The 18,977-nt window shown below is 36.0% G+C and overlaps 1 protein-coding gene across 3 annotated transcripts in view; it reads left to right on the plus strand.

Moving 5' to 3' along the window:
• Nucleotides 1-18,977, plus strand: part of LOC138696505 (nuclear RNA export factor 1-like) — a 38,194-nt gene that overhangs the window by 14,383 nt on the left and 4,834 nt on the right. For all 3 annotated transcript variants that reach the window (XM_069821551.1, XM_069821552.1, XM_069821553.1), the window contains exons 6-11: nucleotides 2,907-3,094; nucleotides 3,172-3,281; nucleotides 3,997-4,033; nucleotides 8,817-9,034; nucleotides 13,129-13,294; nucleotides 13,637-13,810. In XM_069821551.1, the coding sequence (XP_069677652.1) occupies nucleotides 2,907-3,094; nucleotides 3,172-3,281; nucleotides 3,997-4,033; nucleotides 8,817-9,034; nucleotides 13,129-13,294; nucleotides 13,637-13,810 (893 nt within the window). The remainder of the gene's footprint in view (nucleotides 1-2,906; nucleotides 3,095-3,171; nucleotides 3,282-3,996; nucleotides 4,034-8,816; nucleotides 9,035-13,128; nucleotides 13,295-13,636; nucleotides 13,811-18,977) is intronic.

Genomic DNA, 18,977 nt, shown 5'->3' on the forward strand with positions numbered 1-18,977 from the left:
CTAGTTATACATAAACTAAACAATTAAATGTGAAAAATAAGTTTTAGACATAAATTCAGTACACAAACAAGCAAAATATAATCAATTTTTACCAAGCCTTGTCTGTTAATGTCCATAATTAGCTTCACAATAAATTACTAATACTTTTTCTAAATTTTCAACTAAAAGGCAATGCATCTGTCACTCAACACAATTTGTATGTTGAAAATGAACGCTCCACATCCACTGAAGTAACAGGAGCATATTTCAATTTTGACACTAGTTTGACAGGAATGTTACATTTTAAATCCGTGTTCTTCCCTGCTAGGATATCTGAAGCAGTACGTAGGTCCTTCAGTCCTACATTTCTCTGCAAAACTTGCTCCAGTTTATCCCATACTTTATTTCAAACAGAACCAGGAACACATTTGGAATTTAAAATACAAATTTTCGAAATAAGAATGCGTGTTTTGACGTATTAGAGATAAAACATACTTAATAGGTCAAAATAGGCTTTGTCGTCAAAATAAGCATTTTAGGTGCTATTAAAATACCAATTTTAAGCACAGTTTTATATGAAACGTGTACTTGCAAGTTTTTATGAACTTATCTTTTAAGGATTAAAATAGGTTTTTACCTAAAATCCGAAGTCTACTTATAAGAGTGGATGTCAACTGAGAAGGCCAGGATTTGCTCCTTCTCTGCTACCTTCTTACTCATAAGAATCTAGTCGTCAGTTTTGAGCTCAGGATTTTGTATCCTGAGTCCCTTTCTTACTCAGTTTCTGGTATCCAGACGAGCACCTTGGGTCATTTGGGAAGGTCCTTGGAACTGACAATTTTCAACTCCGTCCCCTCCCAGAAGTTCCTAAGTCTGCCCACCTCCCAGATAAGCCACTCTTTACTGCCCTCAATTGCGCAGGTTATCCATAGGATTCCCTGTACAAATTTTTGGAGTTAATGAATTGTGGTGGTGTTTCTTTTCCAGTTGTGGTTCCACCACCACAATTAGTTTAGTCTGAACCAGGTCAACTTGCTCCTGATTCAGCTTTATATCAGGATGACATTGACAGACAACTGCCACCTTGATACTCATAACAACATCTTTATAAGACACAGTCTGCTCCGTGGTACTCATGTGTTTCTTTGAATGTTTTACAGAAGTAGGGGTACTAAAATCCGAGTAGGGCCTTTTGAATCCCCCACTGGGTCCTGCTACTTTTTTTTCCTTCTGAAGAGGTCTTCTTGTACAGTTTTTTAGACCCCAAGTACCGATACCCTCTTTCAATTTCCACTCCTTTAGGAGTTTCCTTCTTTGAGCTCCTGAGAGCTTCTTAGATTGTAGTCTTCATCTTCTCAACATCTGCAGCCAAGGACTCAACAGTCTGCTCCAAGGGAGTTTGTACTACCAAGTCTGCTGGATATAGTGCTGTGATAGAAGCAGCTTTCATCATATAAGAGGCTGGTTCAGTTAATATCAGAAGAAGCATACACATTACATCACACTATGGCCACAAAATACTTTAAAATAGTGCAGAAAATGTAGGAAGCATTATTCACTACGAGAATTATAAATATATGCAAACAATATATTATTGAAGTCGAAATATGCATTAATATATTTTATTAAGGTATGATGCTTCAAAGAAATATGTATGCATTTGCATATAATTCTCAGCCCTATTACATCATTTTCAACATTTTATGTGATTTTCGTAAGTCTCAAAATTCTGTTTCTGCATCTTCTTCATTATTGCTAAAATAATATAGACTAAAAATTTGATTAAGCATGGCTAGTGCGTAGGTTGTAGAGTGTGAGATTCCAGATATGTGCAACAAAACTTATGACTGCACTGCTCAACACGTTTTACGGAGTTTTTATTCTGTAAACAAGTTTCCACTAAAAAATTCTCTGCCCAACACTGCATCAAACCATTGTGGTAGAATAATTAGATGACCACACACTGCCGTAATTGATATGGGATCAGGCGAAAATAGTATCGTAGCATTGCTCTGCACTGCAGCCACTCTCAAATTATAACTGGATCTTTCACTGTTGTATAAATGTACAAATCATTGTAATATATTTTTAATATATACTACTGGTCAAAAGTTTTCAATCCCCTATCACAACTATGGATTTGTGGTTAAAACAGGGATTTCGTTTTGAATATTCTATCATATTATAATGCTAGAGAGAGAAAATATTTACAGTAGAGCATCAATTATCTGAATACCGACCAACCGAAACATTGGTTAACCGAAAGCATTCCAGTCGGCAAATTCAAATTTGTGTGTGCGCCATGTAGAAGTTTCGCTAGCGCTGTTTGCGAGATTTAGAGCAGCAAAAAAAAAAAAAAAAAAAAAGTCTCAGCTCTGAAGCAAAAAAAAAAAAATAGACTTCTTTTCCTAAACTGTAGGCCTACTTTAATGACCATTTTGAATTTGTCAAACTAGACTAATCAGTTCTCTGTGTTATTTGTAAGACGTGTGATGCAAAATATATACTGTATGTACAGTTTTGTGTATAATATCAGTGTTCCTTTGTTTCATAATGCTCCTATGACACCAGTACAATTTGTTTTCGTAAGTGATCGGTTATCCGAATACCCCTCTGTCCCCAATTGTTTTGGATAATTGATACTCTACTGTATTTTGTTGGTCTATTTAGTTTTTTCTATGTGTTTATACATTGCAATAAAGTGTATAGTTGTTTTCATAGCTGATCGAAAACTTTTGACCGATAGTGTACATTGAAACTGTTTTTTTAGTTTTAATTGTGTTGAGTCTTTTATTTTGCTTTGCATCTGGCACCTTCTTAATTTTGTCATTTGCACTTCAATAAAAATATATCACAGATCAGACGGCTTTCTAATTTCAGCTGTGTTCTTTGCAATTCATTATTATTTTTGCTTGTTTTGTTCCCAGACTTATATGACATCATTTTCTGTCCATTGTCACGTCAGAGGATCCTCCAATACGTAATTAACACAGTTCGGTCTGCATTGCCATTTGTGAAGTCCATCAATCTGAGCCATAATGAGCTCAACTCGCTTAAGGCATTTCAGCTAGGTCACTCTCCTTCTCTTGTAAGACTCGACCTCAGGCACAACAAGGTAAATACTGTTGCACTGAACAGCGACACTGTCACTCATAGAAACTGTACCTCACTAGTATTTATTTGTTATTGCAGATCGCTCATTTGATAGACTTGGAAAACCTGCAATCTTTGAAGCTTCAGGAAGTTCTCCTGGACCAGAACCCACTCTGTGATGGTTACCATGATGAACTTGCTTACATCAAGTAATTTAATTTTAAGTACAGGGAGAGTGCGTATGTGCATGTGTAACATATTAATTTTACATTTTAAATGTGTAAACCAATTTTCTGATGCTGACATCATAACAACAGATCACTACGTCACGTAGGATTATTGTACATTTTTATCTCACTACATGTGGCATGCTTCGGCTGGCAACCAGTCATAATAATTTAATGGTGTGAAATCGCATCACCATGTCACACAGGAGTACATTTTATCTCACTATGTAAGGCATGCTTCCGCTGGTACTACAAATAATGATAATAATAATATTTTGAAATATAATAATAAAAATGTCCGCAAAAAAATGTCCGTTAAATCGAGGGTTTTTCTGTATTAGTTTGTGATGCATCAAATTACTTTCCACTGGTGCTACAAATAATGATGATAATAATAATAATAATAATAATAATATTTTAAAATACAATAATAAAAATGTCCGCAAAAAATTGTCCGTTAAATCGAGGGTTTACTGTATTAGTTTGTGATGCATCAAATTACCGATCCTGCGATGCATATCATGATAGCAAGATGTCTGCATAATCAGTATCTGTGAGCAGCTTGGCTAAGAGCTCGGTTGCCACGTTGCGGTTTCTCTATGGTCTGTTCACCCAGTAGTTATATCTCTACTCCATTTTAAAAAGTGCTTTTGTATTTTATATTTATAATTATTACATTTGCTCTTTTCTGTTACAGTGACATACGGGCAGTTTTACCAACAATACAGAAACTAGTAAGTAACTGTAAACTTTGAAATGTTGACAAGAGTGAGGTTTATAGTTCGATATGTAGACCTTAACCTACAGTGAAGTAGCTTCTGTGATGGGCATGCTGAATTGTCAATAAATGACAATAATTTTTTTCTGTTATTTTTTTTTTTTTACAGAGGAGAGGCTCAAAGACTAGCATTGCAGCTTTAGATAGGCTTATTGTGGTTTACCACTCCTTTTATTGAATGATTGTGAAGTCTCCGAACTATCAGTTTCTTTGTAAATATCGTGACTTCAGTTATGTAAACTCAAAAGTTTGATGAGATCCCACTATAGTGCCTTTTCACCATAGAGCTTACTATGCCTCCTTGATTAATTGATCTCAGCTATACACCAGTCACAGTACTCCATCACACTGCGTGGTTTTGGGTAGATATTATTGAAATAATGATGATGACGATGATAATGATGATGATTAATGAAATACAGAGAGTTGTTTCCGATCTCTGGAAACGAATTTTGAATGATGTCAAGTGCGTCAGGAGTCACACAACAGCTGAATTGTGGCAAGAGATGACAGACCAGTAGTGAGTGATTTCATAGTCAAGAGTGCATGCTGTCTCACAGCAGCAATCTCCAAGAAAATCAAGCCTTTCTGAGATGGGTACATTACGACCCTTTCCAATGCCAAGTACACGAAGTGAAAATAATAGAAGCCTGCAAAAAACGTGGTTTCGTTATTTCCAAGAAAAGCATCTTCTGTGTACTTAATAAGATGGATCAGATGGGATTTATTTATATCATCTTGGTATCATCTCGAGGGGGTGCAGCTTGTGGCAGGGAGGTGTGGGTTTGCTTGCTTTTTTGCCTCTGGAATTAATCCCATCCGAGCTTTGCTGGTCTTATTAAGCACATAGAAGATGCCTTTCTTGGAAATAATGAAACCACGTTTTCTTTCAGTCTCCTATGATTTTCAGGTAACTGTACTTGGCATCGGAAAGGGTTGTAATGTACTTCTCCCAAAAAGGCTCGATTTTCGTGGGCATTGCTGCTGTGAGACACTGTGCACTCTGACTATGAAATCATTCACTCTTGGTCTGTCACCTCTTGCCGCAGTTCAGCTGTCTTGTGACTCCTGATGTACATAACGTCATTCAAAGTCGTTTCCAGAGATTAGAAACAACCCTCTGTAGAGTAGAGAGTGATGGTGGAATGATGGAGGGAAATGGGAGAACCTCGAGAAAATACCTTAGGAATCTTGACTTTTTCCACCACAAATACAACTCCTCCATCACTGGAATTTGAAGCTAGATTCTCAGTCATTGTAAGCCAGGATTCTGCCAACTGAACTACCAAGTCAGTAAGGGACAATATTAACATTTTCACGTAGTCTGAAAAGTTACATTTCCCAATGGCATTCACAAGAAATAAAAAAACTTACCCATTTTAAATGCTGTATGCAATAAAGAAAAGAAAGTAGTTAAATTTACAGTGGATAGCATTAAGCTACTTCTTCTAGCCGGATTGTTGGAAATATTTGTTTCTTTTCTGCCATTGTGCTATTAATTAGTTAGATGATGGTTATGTAGGCCCATCAAAATGTTGTTGTTGTTTTCTAATGCCAGGCATTTGACAATAAAGTCATTTGACCTCTTGCACTCCAATATTTTTCAAAGATATTGTCATGGTCAGCCACGGAAGCACAGATTTTGAGGTGTTCCGAATCCATTTCTTGTGTTAAATGGCAAGTTGTAGCCGATTTAAGTGAACACCATATTTTAACGTTTTGGTGGCTACTTCATTCACACACAACCCCCAGAATGTCTGGAGGACCACACCTGCTGTTGGTCGACGGGTCCATTGGACCTAGCTGGGAGATCTTGATGATCACCAACTTTCCCTCCTTAAGCCACTGGAGGACGATTTTAGTGCCATAGCAGGTCAGCACTAGGAACAGAAAAGTAGAAAGAGGAGAAAGGAAAGTGAAATGAACCCCTAGGCCTCAAATGCTTTAATGCCGTCGGGGTCGAAGAAAGTAAGAGTTCAGTCAGAGGACTGGATAGGAAAGGGTAAAGAGGGAATTAGGTATTGAATAAAGGAAAATTATACCAAATTCAGTCATTAACTCATCAAGCTGACCAGTGCTAATTGATGAGTAGCCCCTCCCTTTAGTTCAGGTCGTAAAATTATGCTTACTAACAGCTGCACCATGGGAAGGTAGGGATAGGACATTGGGTATTTGTCCAGGTTGGTTCCTTAAAGCCTTCAATGGGAAGGATTAATGGCTCTCCCTCCTGTATCCGACAGATACCCTTTTGCAAATTATTAGTGAAATGTTGAATTCTCCATCTTTTGAGTTCACTAATGTAATCAGAACACCTGGAATACCATGTAAAGTAGCCTACTTGGATATATACTCGTAACAAATTCAAGTAAAAAAAAAAATCCGAAAAAAAACTCATAATATGAAATCTGTTATAAAAGGACGCAGGAATAATAATTCGCGACTGTGTACATATTTCACTATTAGAACTTTATTTCGCGATTTGTCACGATTGTTTCATCTGCATATTATAATTATATAATAGACTTTGTTTCATTTACAATGAAAATTAAACATGATGTAAAGCGTTAACTTAAGAATATAAACGTTATGGTAAAATCAAGAAGTCATACCATCATTCACAATGGGAACATAAACATAACATGTTCATTACCATTTTGAATTGATGTCACTCTAGTATACTGACAGTTGCTTGTAGGTCAAAGCATGTTTTACAGTAAGTATGATTCAGTCAGTTCTGCGTGGGAATACAGTAATAACGAAGATACGTATTTTTTCGCACTGGGTAATGAAACTTAGTCAATCTACACTCATCAGCATTGTATATTTAAATGTGAGATTATCAAATATTTCTTAATCTTGCTAAGGCATTACATAGACCCTGATGATTATTTTATTTTATTTATTTATTTTTTTTTGCATGAAGTAAAATCTCAAAATTTAAGATATCAAGTTCAAACGAATGTTTTGCCAAGCAGTTATGTCCAGTCTCTGTTTTAGAAGTTGTGATGACTTCCTATAAGAATGAGAGACAATAGGAAAGGGGAGCATATCATATATACATATGATACTATTTTTGTTCAGTAAGATTTTTATCGGAAGCTGTGCATATATATATATATATATATATATATATATATATATACAGGGTGATTCACGAGGAAAGGTAAAAAATTTAGGATACAATATCTTAGGCCATTTTGAGTGAAAAAGTTCATATGAACATAGGTCCGTTTTTTAACAATGGCGGAGCTAGATGCATTTTTTTGGTAAAACGTCTTGCCCCAATGTGAATCAGACGTTACCATATACTGCTGACATGAGACGTGGGACAAGGTCACCGATTGCAATGAATGACGTAACATTGGAATCGACATTGTGAGCGATGTGGAGAGAAGTTCACCTCACAAACTGGGTGCTGGGGCATTACAAATTTCCAATCGCCTGCCCTTGTCTGATGTAATGACACAGAAACCGCACATAATACAAACACAGTATCACTTATTAGTTCACAGCAGTTCAGTCAGCTACCTACATTACAGTAGTTATACAGGTACAGTTATTGGAAGTGTTAAGTTTTGTTTTTCAAGATGCCTTATAAATTTTCGACTGCAGAATACGCCGATATTGTGTATGTTTATGGTTTGTGCGATGAAAGTTCCTTGCATGCCTTCGCTGAATATGAAAGACACTTTCCGAATAGAAGGGTACCAGATCAAAGAGTATTTACTGTCATTGGGGTTGGGTGAAAGACTTGGTATACCAAAGGAAAGTGGAAACGAGAAAGGTGCTAATCGACCATATTTTGGCAGCTGCATGCCGCATAAAGAACAGCTACGAGCAATGAGCGCAATTCACGCCTGAGCATAACAGTGCATTGAAGCAGGAGGAGGAGGTACCTTTGAAAATGTGCTGGAACATCGACCCCAACGTTTAGAATATTAAGTATGTATAGATATGTGAATATAAACTTAAATTTGTCCTTTATCTGTCTCTAAATACAAGTTAGTACAATGGAATCCAAGAAGTTTTTGTGAACTCAAAAAGCGATATCTCCATAACCATTCGAAAACGGACCCATATTCATATGAACTTTTTGACTCAGAATGATTTCAGAATTCACATCCTAAATTTTTTACCTTTCCTCGTGAATCACCCTGTGTGTGTGTGTGTGTGTGTGTGTGTGTGCGCGCGTGTGTGTGCGCGTGTGCGTGCGCGTGCGTGCGTGCGTGCGCCCAAACACCTGCATAGAATTGGAATATATCAGTCCCCTAACTGTCCGTTGTACAACTCAAACCAAGAAATGGATTCGGAACACCTCAAAATCTGTGCTTCAGTGGCTGACCATGATAATGTCTTTGAAAAATATTGGAGTGTAAGAGGTCAAAATCCTGGCATTGGAAAACAACAACATATTTTCACAATCTTACAATTTCACTGTAAACCTAATTTCGGGCAAAATTTATTTAGAATATATGAATGACATTTCGTCCAAAACAAACAAACAAATATGGAAAGTATAGGAGTTTTGTTAGACCTCGTGGTGGGGGGTGGGAGGACAACGGATAAGTGTGAAAAACGCATAAAAGAAGTTTTACTGTATACTACTCCCTTAAAAAAAATTAAATTAATTCAGTTGTTGAGTTCCCTTATCATGACAGTGCTTGTTCATTTACTAAATTTAATTGTGCTTTAGCAGATCTTAATCAATATATAAAGAGATCTATTTTACATTTTTGCAGGATGGTGTTGTTCTAGGTCCACCAGGCTTACCTAGGATTAAACGTAATTTCTTGACAAAACCAGAAAATTATAACTTAGCAGACCAGTTTGTCAGATATTACTTCACCACATATGATGGAGAGGATCGTAGTAATCTGAAAGGACTCTACCATATAAATGCTTCATTTTCATTAACATCTACATATCTGCCTGCACAGAGTACTTCTAATACAGCAAGGTCAGTATGTGATACCAATCATTCTCTCTACCCAGATCCGAAGTATAGGAAACATTCTCAATGGGAGAGAATTCGTAATAAAAATGTATCATTTAAAATCATCATCCATTCAAATATAAGGCTAAGTGACCTATTATAGTCTCAGTACTTCTGTGGACTCTCATCCAAGTCTTTGTATGAGACTCAAAAGCAATATAAGTATATATGCCCAAACATTGCTAGCGCAGAGGTAAGGTTCCCCTCTGTACAAGTATAATATTTTCTGTATATTGAGATGTTTCAATTATCCTGCTGGTACTTAGTCACCAGAGCCTCGTCTGAGGAAACAGGATGTACCATTTTCTTTTACTTGGTTATTTAACGACGTTGTATCAACTATGAGGTTATTTAGCGTCGATGGATTTGATGATAGCGAGATGAGGCCAAGGATTTGCTATAGATTACCTGACATTTGCCTTATGGTTGGGGAAAACCTCGAAAAAAACCCAACCAGGTAATCAGCCCAAGCAGGAATCTAACCTGCGCCCGAGCGCAACTCCAGATCGGCAGGCAAGCGTCTTAACTGACCGAGCTACGCTGGTGGCTAGGATATACCATGAGGAGGAGAAGATGGCATTAAGATAGGAGAGACTGTAGGTTTTCACATCACTATTTCTTACATCACGTCAATTAAAATATCAACAGTTCATGAAAAATATCCTGTTTTGCACCTCCTGTTCTTTAACACTGCAACAAGGACCTGTCTTCTGCTCGGATTTCATCATCATCATCATCATCATCATCATCATCATCGACACTACAGCCCAAAACGGGCCCTGGCCTTCTTGATTCTCTGCCTCTAATCTTCTCTATCCCAGGCTCTCACTTCCCAATTCCTACACTTAAATAGCTGCTGGCAATCTTCCTTGATTGAATCCTTCCATCTTTTCCTAGGTTTTCCAATAGGTCTTTTGCCATATATCTGATCCTGCATAACCATCTTCGGTATGCTTGAATTGTCCATTTTATGAACATGTTCAGCCCATTCCAATTTTTTGAGTTTCACTATTACTGAAATCTCCAAATCTTTGTATCTATTGTAAATTTCTTTGTTATATCTTATTCTCCAGATCCCATTACCTCCAAGGGTCCGAGAATTCTTCTTAACACTTTTCTTTCAAAACTATTGATTATGTGTTCTGTTTTTTTTGGTCATAACCCATGTTTCGCATCCATAAATTAATACTGGGTGTAAAGCCTCATTTTTGTATTTGGGTGAATTTGTTTAGATTTGAACATGGGTAAAAGATTATAATAAGAACGATTAGCTTTAAGTATTCTGTTTTGTATTTCCTGATTTTCATTGTTTCTATTGTTAATTATCATTCCCAGATAATTAAAATAGTCCACTCTTTCTATTTTGTGATCATCTATGGTAATGCTGGGGGTCATTGGACATGTTGAGTGTGTTTGTGTCAGTCTTTGTTTTGTCACAGTTAATGCTCAGGCCCACCTCTTTGGAAGATTGTTTTAGGTATTTATTAAGTCGTTATTAATGGGTTCTAGCCATTATATTTATGTTGTCAGCATAAGCAGCAAGCGGTACTGATTTGTATATTAGCGTACCGTTGGTATTCACATTCAATTTCCTTATCACGTACTCCAGGGCCATGTTAAAGAGCAGCGGCACTAGCCCATCTCCTTGTTTTAATCCTCTTCCTACTAATTTTGATTGTGATATTTCTGTCTGGATTTTGATTTGAAATACTGTATCTTCCATTGTCATTTTAATTAATCTTATTAACTTTTTTGGTATTTCAAAATGTAGCATTATCTCATAAAGTTTGTTTCTATTAATGCTATCATAAGCCTGCTTGAAGTCTTCAAATATCTGGTGAACGTCTATATTGAATTCCCAGCATTTTTCCAGGATATTTTTAACTGAAAATATCTGGTCCACCATCCCTTTCCTGAATCCTGTTTGGTATTTACCTATTATTTTTTCTGTGTATGGTTCCAATTTCTTCCTGAGGATGACTGTGAAGATTTTATATCCTGTGCATAACAATGAGATGCCCCTATAATTATTACATAAGAGTTTATCTCCTTTATTTTTGTAAATTGGGCATATTATGCTACTTTTCCATTCCTTTGGAATCTGTTCAGTTTCCCAAATTTTTCGGATTGGTTTGTGCATTTCACTTGTAATATCTTCATTATTTTTAATTAATTCGATTCGGACTCCATCTATTCCTGGAGATTTATTGTTTCTTTGCTTCATTATTGCCATTTCTATATCAAGAAGATCAGGGCTTGGTATTATTTCTTCTGCTCCTTTTTCATTTTGAAGGTTTTTTTTTAATATCATTCGTTAGTTCTTCTATATCGTTATCTTCTATTGTTGCATTTAATAACTTGTCAAAATAGTCTGTCCATCTTTCCAGGACATCTTCTGATTTGCTTATTAGGTTTCCATCTTCATTTCCACAGAAAAGAGTGCTGGCTCTGTATCCTTGTTTAAATTGTCTGACCTTTTTATGTCCATTGGCTGTATCATTATGTTTAAAATCTTCATCCATCTGAATAAAATAGTTGTTTAAAAAAGTCCTTTTTTTCTTCCTACATATCGGATTTCAGTACACTTAATTTACAGGCTTTGTGTGTTTGTCATATTTATTCTTGTTCTTGTGGTATTCGCGGGAATATTTATTATTTCTTTTATATTTTTTTTTAATTTTGAATAGTGATATTGTTACATTTTGGTATCTTTTCTCTGAAGTTTTTATAAGGTTAAACACATGGTGATTTACTCTTAGTTTCTTATCGCGAACAGATCCAGTTTTTCTAAACCTATTCACAAGATTGCAAACAGTACATCTGTGAGGTGCAGGAACATGGGCGAATTTGCCTATAAATCACCGTGTCACTTCTCTTCCAGAGTTTGTTTTCACTTAGGAATCATACATGAAAATTCTTTGTCTAAAGTATACTGATTCTTTGGCATTATAACAGCACTAACATACAAATAATGCTAAAACACTTGGTTCCATGATGTATTATCACAAAACACCCGTATGCCAAACGGACAATGCTCTGACCAAACATTAAGTTCATAGGAACTGGTTAGAAGCAGGTGCTTCTTGGCTCACACTTTCTGTGCTTCAGCAGATGAATGTCTGTTTGGAGACTCTGTAGTAACAAACATAAGTAGATTCTGAAGCACCTTATGGAAGAGCATGCTAATGAACTTCAGCCATTACTTTAAGTAATTTAACGAAAAGTGTTTAATTTCACAACCTGGCATCTCACTTTCAATCTTGGTTCACGTTTCTCTCACTGGCTGATGCAAATTGCACGATAAACTCATTGATTGGCTAATTTTATTCTGGAAAGTTGTCAATATGAAATGACATTGAAGGTTCACATGAGTTTCTGTTACACATTTTATTTTATCCTGGACCAATTGCAATTGAACAGTATCAACAGTGTTGTTATGAATCACATTCTGTTCACCCTGAACCAATTGTAATTGAACATCTGATATTTTATCACTTTTTATTCAACACAGACCCTTTTCTATTAAACATAAATTGTATTGACGTGGATCACTATTACATGTTGACTTTTCTCCCTGCACATGCTTTCTGAATTGTCTCCTGACCTCCAACAATCATGACTCTCCTCTGCCATTCATGAACTATTTTGTTTAACATTTTATTATGTTGCACTTTGTAAAAAATGTCATTCAAATTTTACTGCTTGATTTTTCATTAAGAAGTAATTAAGAATCCTTTGGCCTGGTAACGAATTGTCTTGGGGGGCGGGGGGAGAAGAGGGAATGAACATCATATGTTAAAAGTAGTACATGATGAAAGTATCACAGATGGCAGCATTACAAAAATAAAAGCTGTGTATGTAGCAAACCAAATAAAATATTTCATAGAAACGATATGTTGCATTGTTACAAATGTGGGAATCTTTAATAGCACATGATGAAAATATCACAACTGACAGTATTACAAAAATAAAAGCTGTGTATGTAGCAAGCCAAATAAAATATTTCATACAAACGATGTGTTGCATTGTTACAAATGTGGGAATCTTTTTGTTTTCAGACTGACAGAGTATACTATGGAGAGCCGAAATTTACTTAAGCTATCTGACTACAGCAAGAATCTGAAGTTATTGTACCATGGGCCAGACGACATACTTGCAACAATCAGCAAGCTTCCGAGATCTGAACACGATCCTTTCTCTTTTACAGTAGATCTTGTGGAATCAGTAAGTAAATCATTTCACAAATTAGCTTCTTGGATAATGGAATATGTTTTTTTTTTGCATTGTGTATAAAGGTAAAAAAAACTGTAACATCTCTGTCATGTATGTATTTATTCACACTGCAAATGGGTATATAACCAGTGGCAGTGGTAGTCATATTATCAGTCCAGAATCATTTCCATGATATAGATGATAACCTTCCATTATTTAGTTTCTCATTAGGGTAAGTATTGTGATGGTACAAAAATAATAGTATAACACTCTGTATAATGAAATATATGTTAATTTATATTATATCTGTTACTTTCTTTTATAACATTTTCAGTTGTCTTTATCAATTTTCAGGATTATGGTGTTGTTATAACTGTATGTGGAGTGTTTCGGGAACCTACAATGATTAAATCACCACTCATTCGTTCTTTTTGTCGAGTATTTGTACTTGTGAAGGTGGGACATCGTCAATTTCAGATAATCAATGAAATGGTGCATATAAAAAATGCTACAACAAAAGAGGTTCAGGTAAGTCAAATATTTTTATATCATGGTCAACTCTTTTCTCTTCACCTTTTACTTTGTCACCATAGCCATAAATATCCTAAGATCATTTCCAAGTGGAATTTATGGTGGACAAACTCGATGTTGGGGCAGGTTTTCTTGTGGTATTTTCGTATCCTTTACCATCATTCCACCATTACTGTATTCAGTGTAATCCACAAAATGAAATTTATGGACAAAATCGTACTGCCACTGTGATATATGAACAGATATGATTATTGACAGCTCCAACAAATTTTGCATGCATGAGAGATATTCGTTAATATATCTGACCGTGAAACAAGTGGGCCCAGGCTCAAATCTTGGTTGGGACAAGTTATGGTTGAGGTTTTTTCTGAGGTTTTTCCCTTAGGAGGAAATGCTGGGTAACTTTCGGCACTGGAACCTGATCTCTTTTCACTGGAATTATCACTTTAATTTCACTCAGATGCTAGATAACCATTGCAGTTGATAAAGTGTCATAAAGTAAACGAATATTCATGGACTTGGCCTAATGGACCTATGCGTAAATTCTATAATTCAAGTAATGTGAGTTCTTGAATGCCAAATTCCTATTAAATGGAAATACCAGGTGTCTTGAAAGTTTTTTGCTATAAATGTATATGTTCTACTCATTTGTCTTTCATTTGCAAGGCAGCAGATAATTTGTTGGTATTAGACCTCAGGTTTTAGGTTAAATGCATTTTTTTTTTTTTTTTTTTTTTTTGGTAGGGATAAACTAAAACTAGTTAAATATCTTCACATTTTATATAGAATATGAATATTTGAAAGCAGTTTTATGGTGCCTAAAAATCCCTGTTTTTTCCATTGAGACCTATTTTCAAGGTTTTAGAGCCTAAAATTGGCTATTTCTATTTGTGACATACGAGGATCACTTACAAAGTCCTGGCAACTATTTTTTTTTCGGCGGAATCCCAAATCACAATCCACATTTTTCGATGTGCAGCAATGACATTGAGACATATGGTACTTATTGATGCTGCTAGATGGTGTAGATGTTCAAGGACGAAAGAGGAAGGGATGCGCAAAAGTTAGTTGGTTTTCAGCCGTTTTCAAGTACAGATGTCAGTCGTCTAGAACAAAGTGCATATGTTTAAGTCCGTCAAAATCGATCTCTGGTGAAGTTCATGCATATGACATTCGAGGAATTCTTTTGTGTCATTTTGTTTCCATGTTAATGTTAATGCAGTTACTATGCTACTTATCTGCAGAATAACCTACATCGCGCTGTCAGGAATAAACGGCCCAAGTTGTTAAACAGTGCAGTCATCCTTCACGATAATGCAACAGCCCATACAGCAGACATTGTTAAGACCTCTTTACAGCATTGGAGATGGGAAGTACTAGACCATCCCCCTACTCGCTCGATCTGTCACTATGCGATTTCTATTTGATAACGAAATTGAAAGCTCCATTGAGTGGGAGATACTTTCCTACATGAGGAGACATTGGTAATGCAGTGTGACACAAGATTATCAGATTGGACAATGGAGCAGTTGATGATATTCGTCGCCTTCCTTATCGTTGGCAGTGAACAGTTGATTGCCTTGATGATTACTTCGAAAGTTCTTAATGTGTTAATGTGCATGGAGACTATTGTGCTCAATATTATTATGGTAGATGAATTTGTTTGATTTTTACTCTTTTTCCTTGTCTACAACACTTTCTGAGTAACCCATGTAACAGACATTATTGGTAAAGTACATTGTGTATTTTCATATGTATATCATGAAATGCTTGTATAACAACACATTTACCTACAAAAAAATATGATGAAGGATGGATAGAACAGAGAAAAATTCTCTCCGTCACCAGGATTCGAACCCGGGTTTTCAGCTCTACGTGCTGACGCTTTATCCACTAAGCCACACTGGATTCCAGTTCCTATACCAGATCAAATCCCTTCAGTTTAAGTTCTACCTCTCAGTTTTCCCTTTGGTGGCCTACCTTCATGTACTGTCACAGAATATGTGACAGTGGCACAATGTTCAACACACTATGTACAGAGGTGCACTCATTATGAGTGACTAAGTGGCCGGGATGCGACAGGATGAGCGCCGTCTTAACTCACTAAGTGATTACCGACGTGTATCATATTATTATGATGTGTTGAAGTACTTATGATATTTCCGTGCAGGAATTCTGCGTTACCATATGATGAAGGATTGATAGAACAGAGAAAAATTCTCTCCAACACCAGATTTGAACCCAGGTTTTCAGATCTACATGCTGACGCTTTATCCACTAAGCCACACCGGATTCCAGTTCCGATTCCGGATCGAATTCCCTCAGTGACACAGTACATGATGATAGGCCACCAAAGGGAAAACTGAGGGGATTCGATCTGGCATCGGAGCTGGAATCCGGTGTGGCTTAGTGAATAAAGAGTCAGCACATAGAGCTGAAAACTCAGGTTTGAGTCCTGGTGCCGGAGAAAATTTTTCTCTGTTCCATCCATCCTTCATCATATGGTAACGCAGAATTCCTGCATGGAAATATAATATGTACTTCGGTACATCATAATAATACAAAAAAATAGTTGCCATGGCTTAGTAAGTGACCCTTGTATATATTTTTAAATTTTCGTGTAACAATGAAAGAGAAAGTTTTGAATGTCAATGGATAAGTTTGGTTCAAATTTTCTGTAATAGATTGGTTGTAGGAATAAAAAATCCCTGGAAGACGTCTGGTTTTGTTGAGCACTTGAGCAGACAGTAGGAATGTGATGAATTGGGAGGATGTAGTTCTCCCTAAAGAAATCAGCATGGCAAATATTGCTAGCAAATAAAAATAGATAATATTCAGTCATGTGACTTATTTTTTAATGTAAAATACTATAATAATTACTTTACATTATAGTATTTTACATTAAAAAATAAGTCATATGACTGAATATTATCTGTTTTTATTTATTGATACTTGACTTGTTGGAACTTATTAAAAATGAATTCAAATGAAATGAAGGTTGGACTGCACGAATGTACCTAATTTCAATTGTATATGACTGGTGAACAGTTGAAGATAGAACCTTACAGTAACGTTTATATGAAAGGAAAACACAACAGGTTTCGAATCCTGTCAGTATAGTGCATAGACATGGTTTCTTTTTGTAAATTGTATCGATTGTCAAAATGGCGACACCGCAGATGAAAGCGCAAACTGTGTTGTGGTATTCAGAGTTTAAATCAATTGTTAGAGTTCAAAGGGAGTATTGGCGAGTGTTTAACCATGATGCTCCAAATGCTGAAAGCATTAAGAAGTGGCATGATACATTTTTAGGTACAGGATCGGTGTTGAAGAAACATGGTGGTGGTCATAGAACATCCGACGAAATGGTTGCAAATGTTCAAGCCGCGTATGAGCAAAGCCCGCGGAAGTCATTAAGAAGAGCTTCGCAGGAACTTCAAGTACCAAAGTCAACATTGCAACGAATTGTCCACAAATGTCTCAAACTGTACACATACAAAGTGCAGTTAATGCAACAAACCCAAATGAGTGGAATTCGCCAATACAATGCTAAACCGTCTTAGCGCTGATCTCCGGATTTAACACCGCTCGATTTCTAGCTCTGCAGCTGTGTCAAAGATAAAGTGTATGCCATCCCAGTCAGAGACCTTCGTGATCTTCAGGAGCGCATCATAGAGGTTATTGAGAGCATTCCAGAAGACATGCTCCAACATGCTTGGCAAGAAAGTGTTCATCGCTTTGATGTCGTCACAGTGACAGCTGGAGGTCATGTAGATATGGTGATGTGCATATTGAGACTTGTTGAGTTTTCCTTTCATATAAACGTTACTGTAGGTTTCTATCTTCAACCATTTACCAGTCACATACAATTGAAATTAGGTACATTCGAGCGGTCCACCCTGTATTGCTAGATTTAAATATGCAGCTTCAGTATCATTGGGAAGAATTTTTTTCGCTAATGAATTGGTTCTGTTTAAGAAAAGGCAGAGTTTGACAATAGCAAATTGGAGAAAAACGTTATGTATTGCAATGGCAATTATGAATAATGTGTTAATTGTAAATTCATTGATTAATTAATTTAATTGTAATATGAGCACTAATGTGTTAGCAGCCTTAGAGCAATGCGGCTGATGAATTCATTAAAAGTTGTGTACCAATATTCATAATTTAAGACTTAATAAAAATAAAGTTTCTAACCTCAATATTTTGTTACTGTTTTTGTCACTGTATACCGTAATGCTTAATACTCGCTAATTAATTGCATTGTTATAATTACTGTAGTTTGTGTGGATACAAATTACATTTTAGCTGCATAAAATAGTATTTTTAACTCCTTGAAATTGTATTCTTAGGTGCCTACATCTATGTTTTGAGTGCCTATTTTTATAAATTCAGGGCATATTTTAGGTGCCTAAAAGTTAGTTTTTAAGTGCCTGTGTCTAAAAATTCGAGATCTAGTGATAACACAGCCAGAGTTCGAGTGCATCTGCATTTCTTTTGGAAAAAAAAAAGGCATGTATAAAATGAGCACTTGAAAAAATATGTGAAGCGGAAGGTGAAAGAGTGATCAATAGTAGAATAGCATCAAAATGGTTTAAACAATTCATTTATGGAGACCTAATCCTTGTAGATAAATCTCACTGAGGTAGACCACCTGTTTTAGAGAATGTAGCTATATCCACCAACTGGAAGAGCAGCCACTCTCTGTTACTAGAGAATTGTCAGCAAGTCTTGGTGTTTGTAAGGCCACAGTCAACTCCACAATTTGGATTGTGTCTATGTGATGACAGTTTGATCTGTATGAATTGACTGAAGCACAATTATTATATGAAAAAACTTTAGAGATGTTCTAATCAAACCTTCTCAATAATGATATATCTTTAACTTGCAAGCATGCTATTATTTAAAAGATTTGATGAATTTTTAATATCAGATTATTAACATAGTAAGCATTTTCATGTTTGAATATGTACAGTAGACTGCAGTTCGGTCTTGTATACTTTCCGCTGAGCTTTTTAATCTTCCTGCTGTTATAATGTAAGACTTAAATGTCACGACAAATTTTTTCCATTTTCTTATTTATGATGACAGTGATATAGAAACTAAATAAATAAAGATTAAAGACCTAATTAATTGGGATAATCTGAAAAGTAGCTTCATAAAA

This window comes from Periplaneta americana, chromosome 3 (genome assembly GCF_040183065.1).
Source record: "Periplaneta americana isolate PAMFEO1 chromosome 3, P.americana_PAMFEO1_priV1, whole genome shotgun sequence".
Lineage (NCBI taxonomy): Eukaryota > Metazoa > Arthropoda > Insecta > Blattodea > Blattidae > Periplaneta > Periplaneta americana.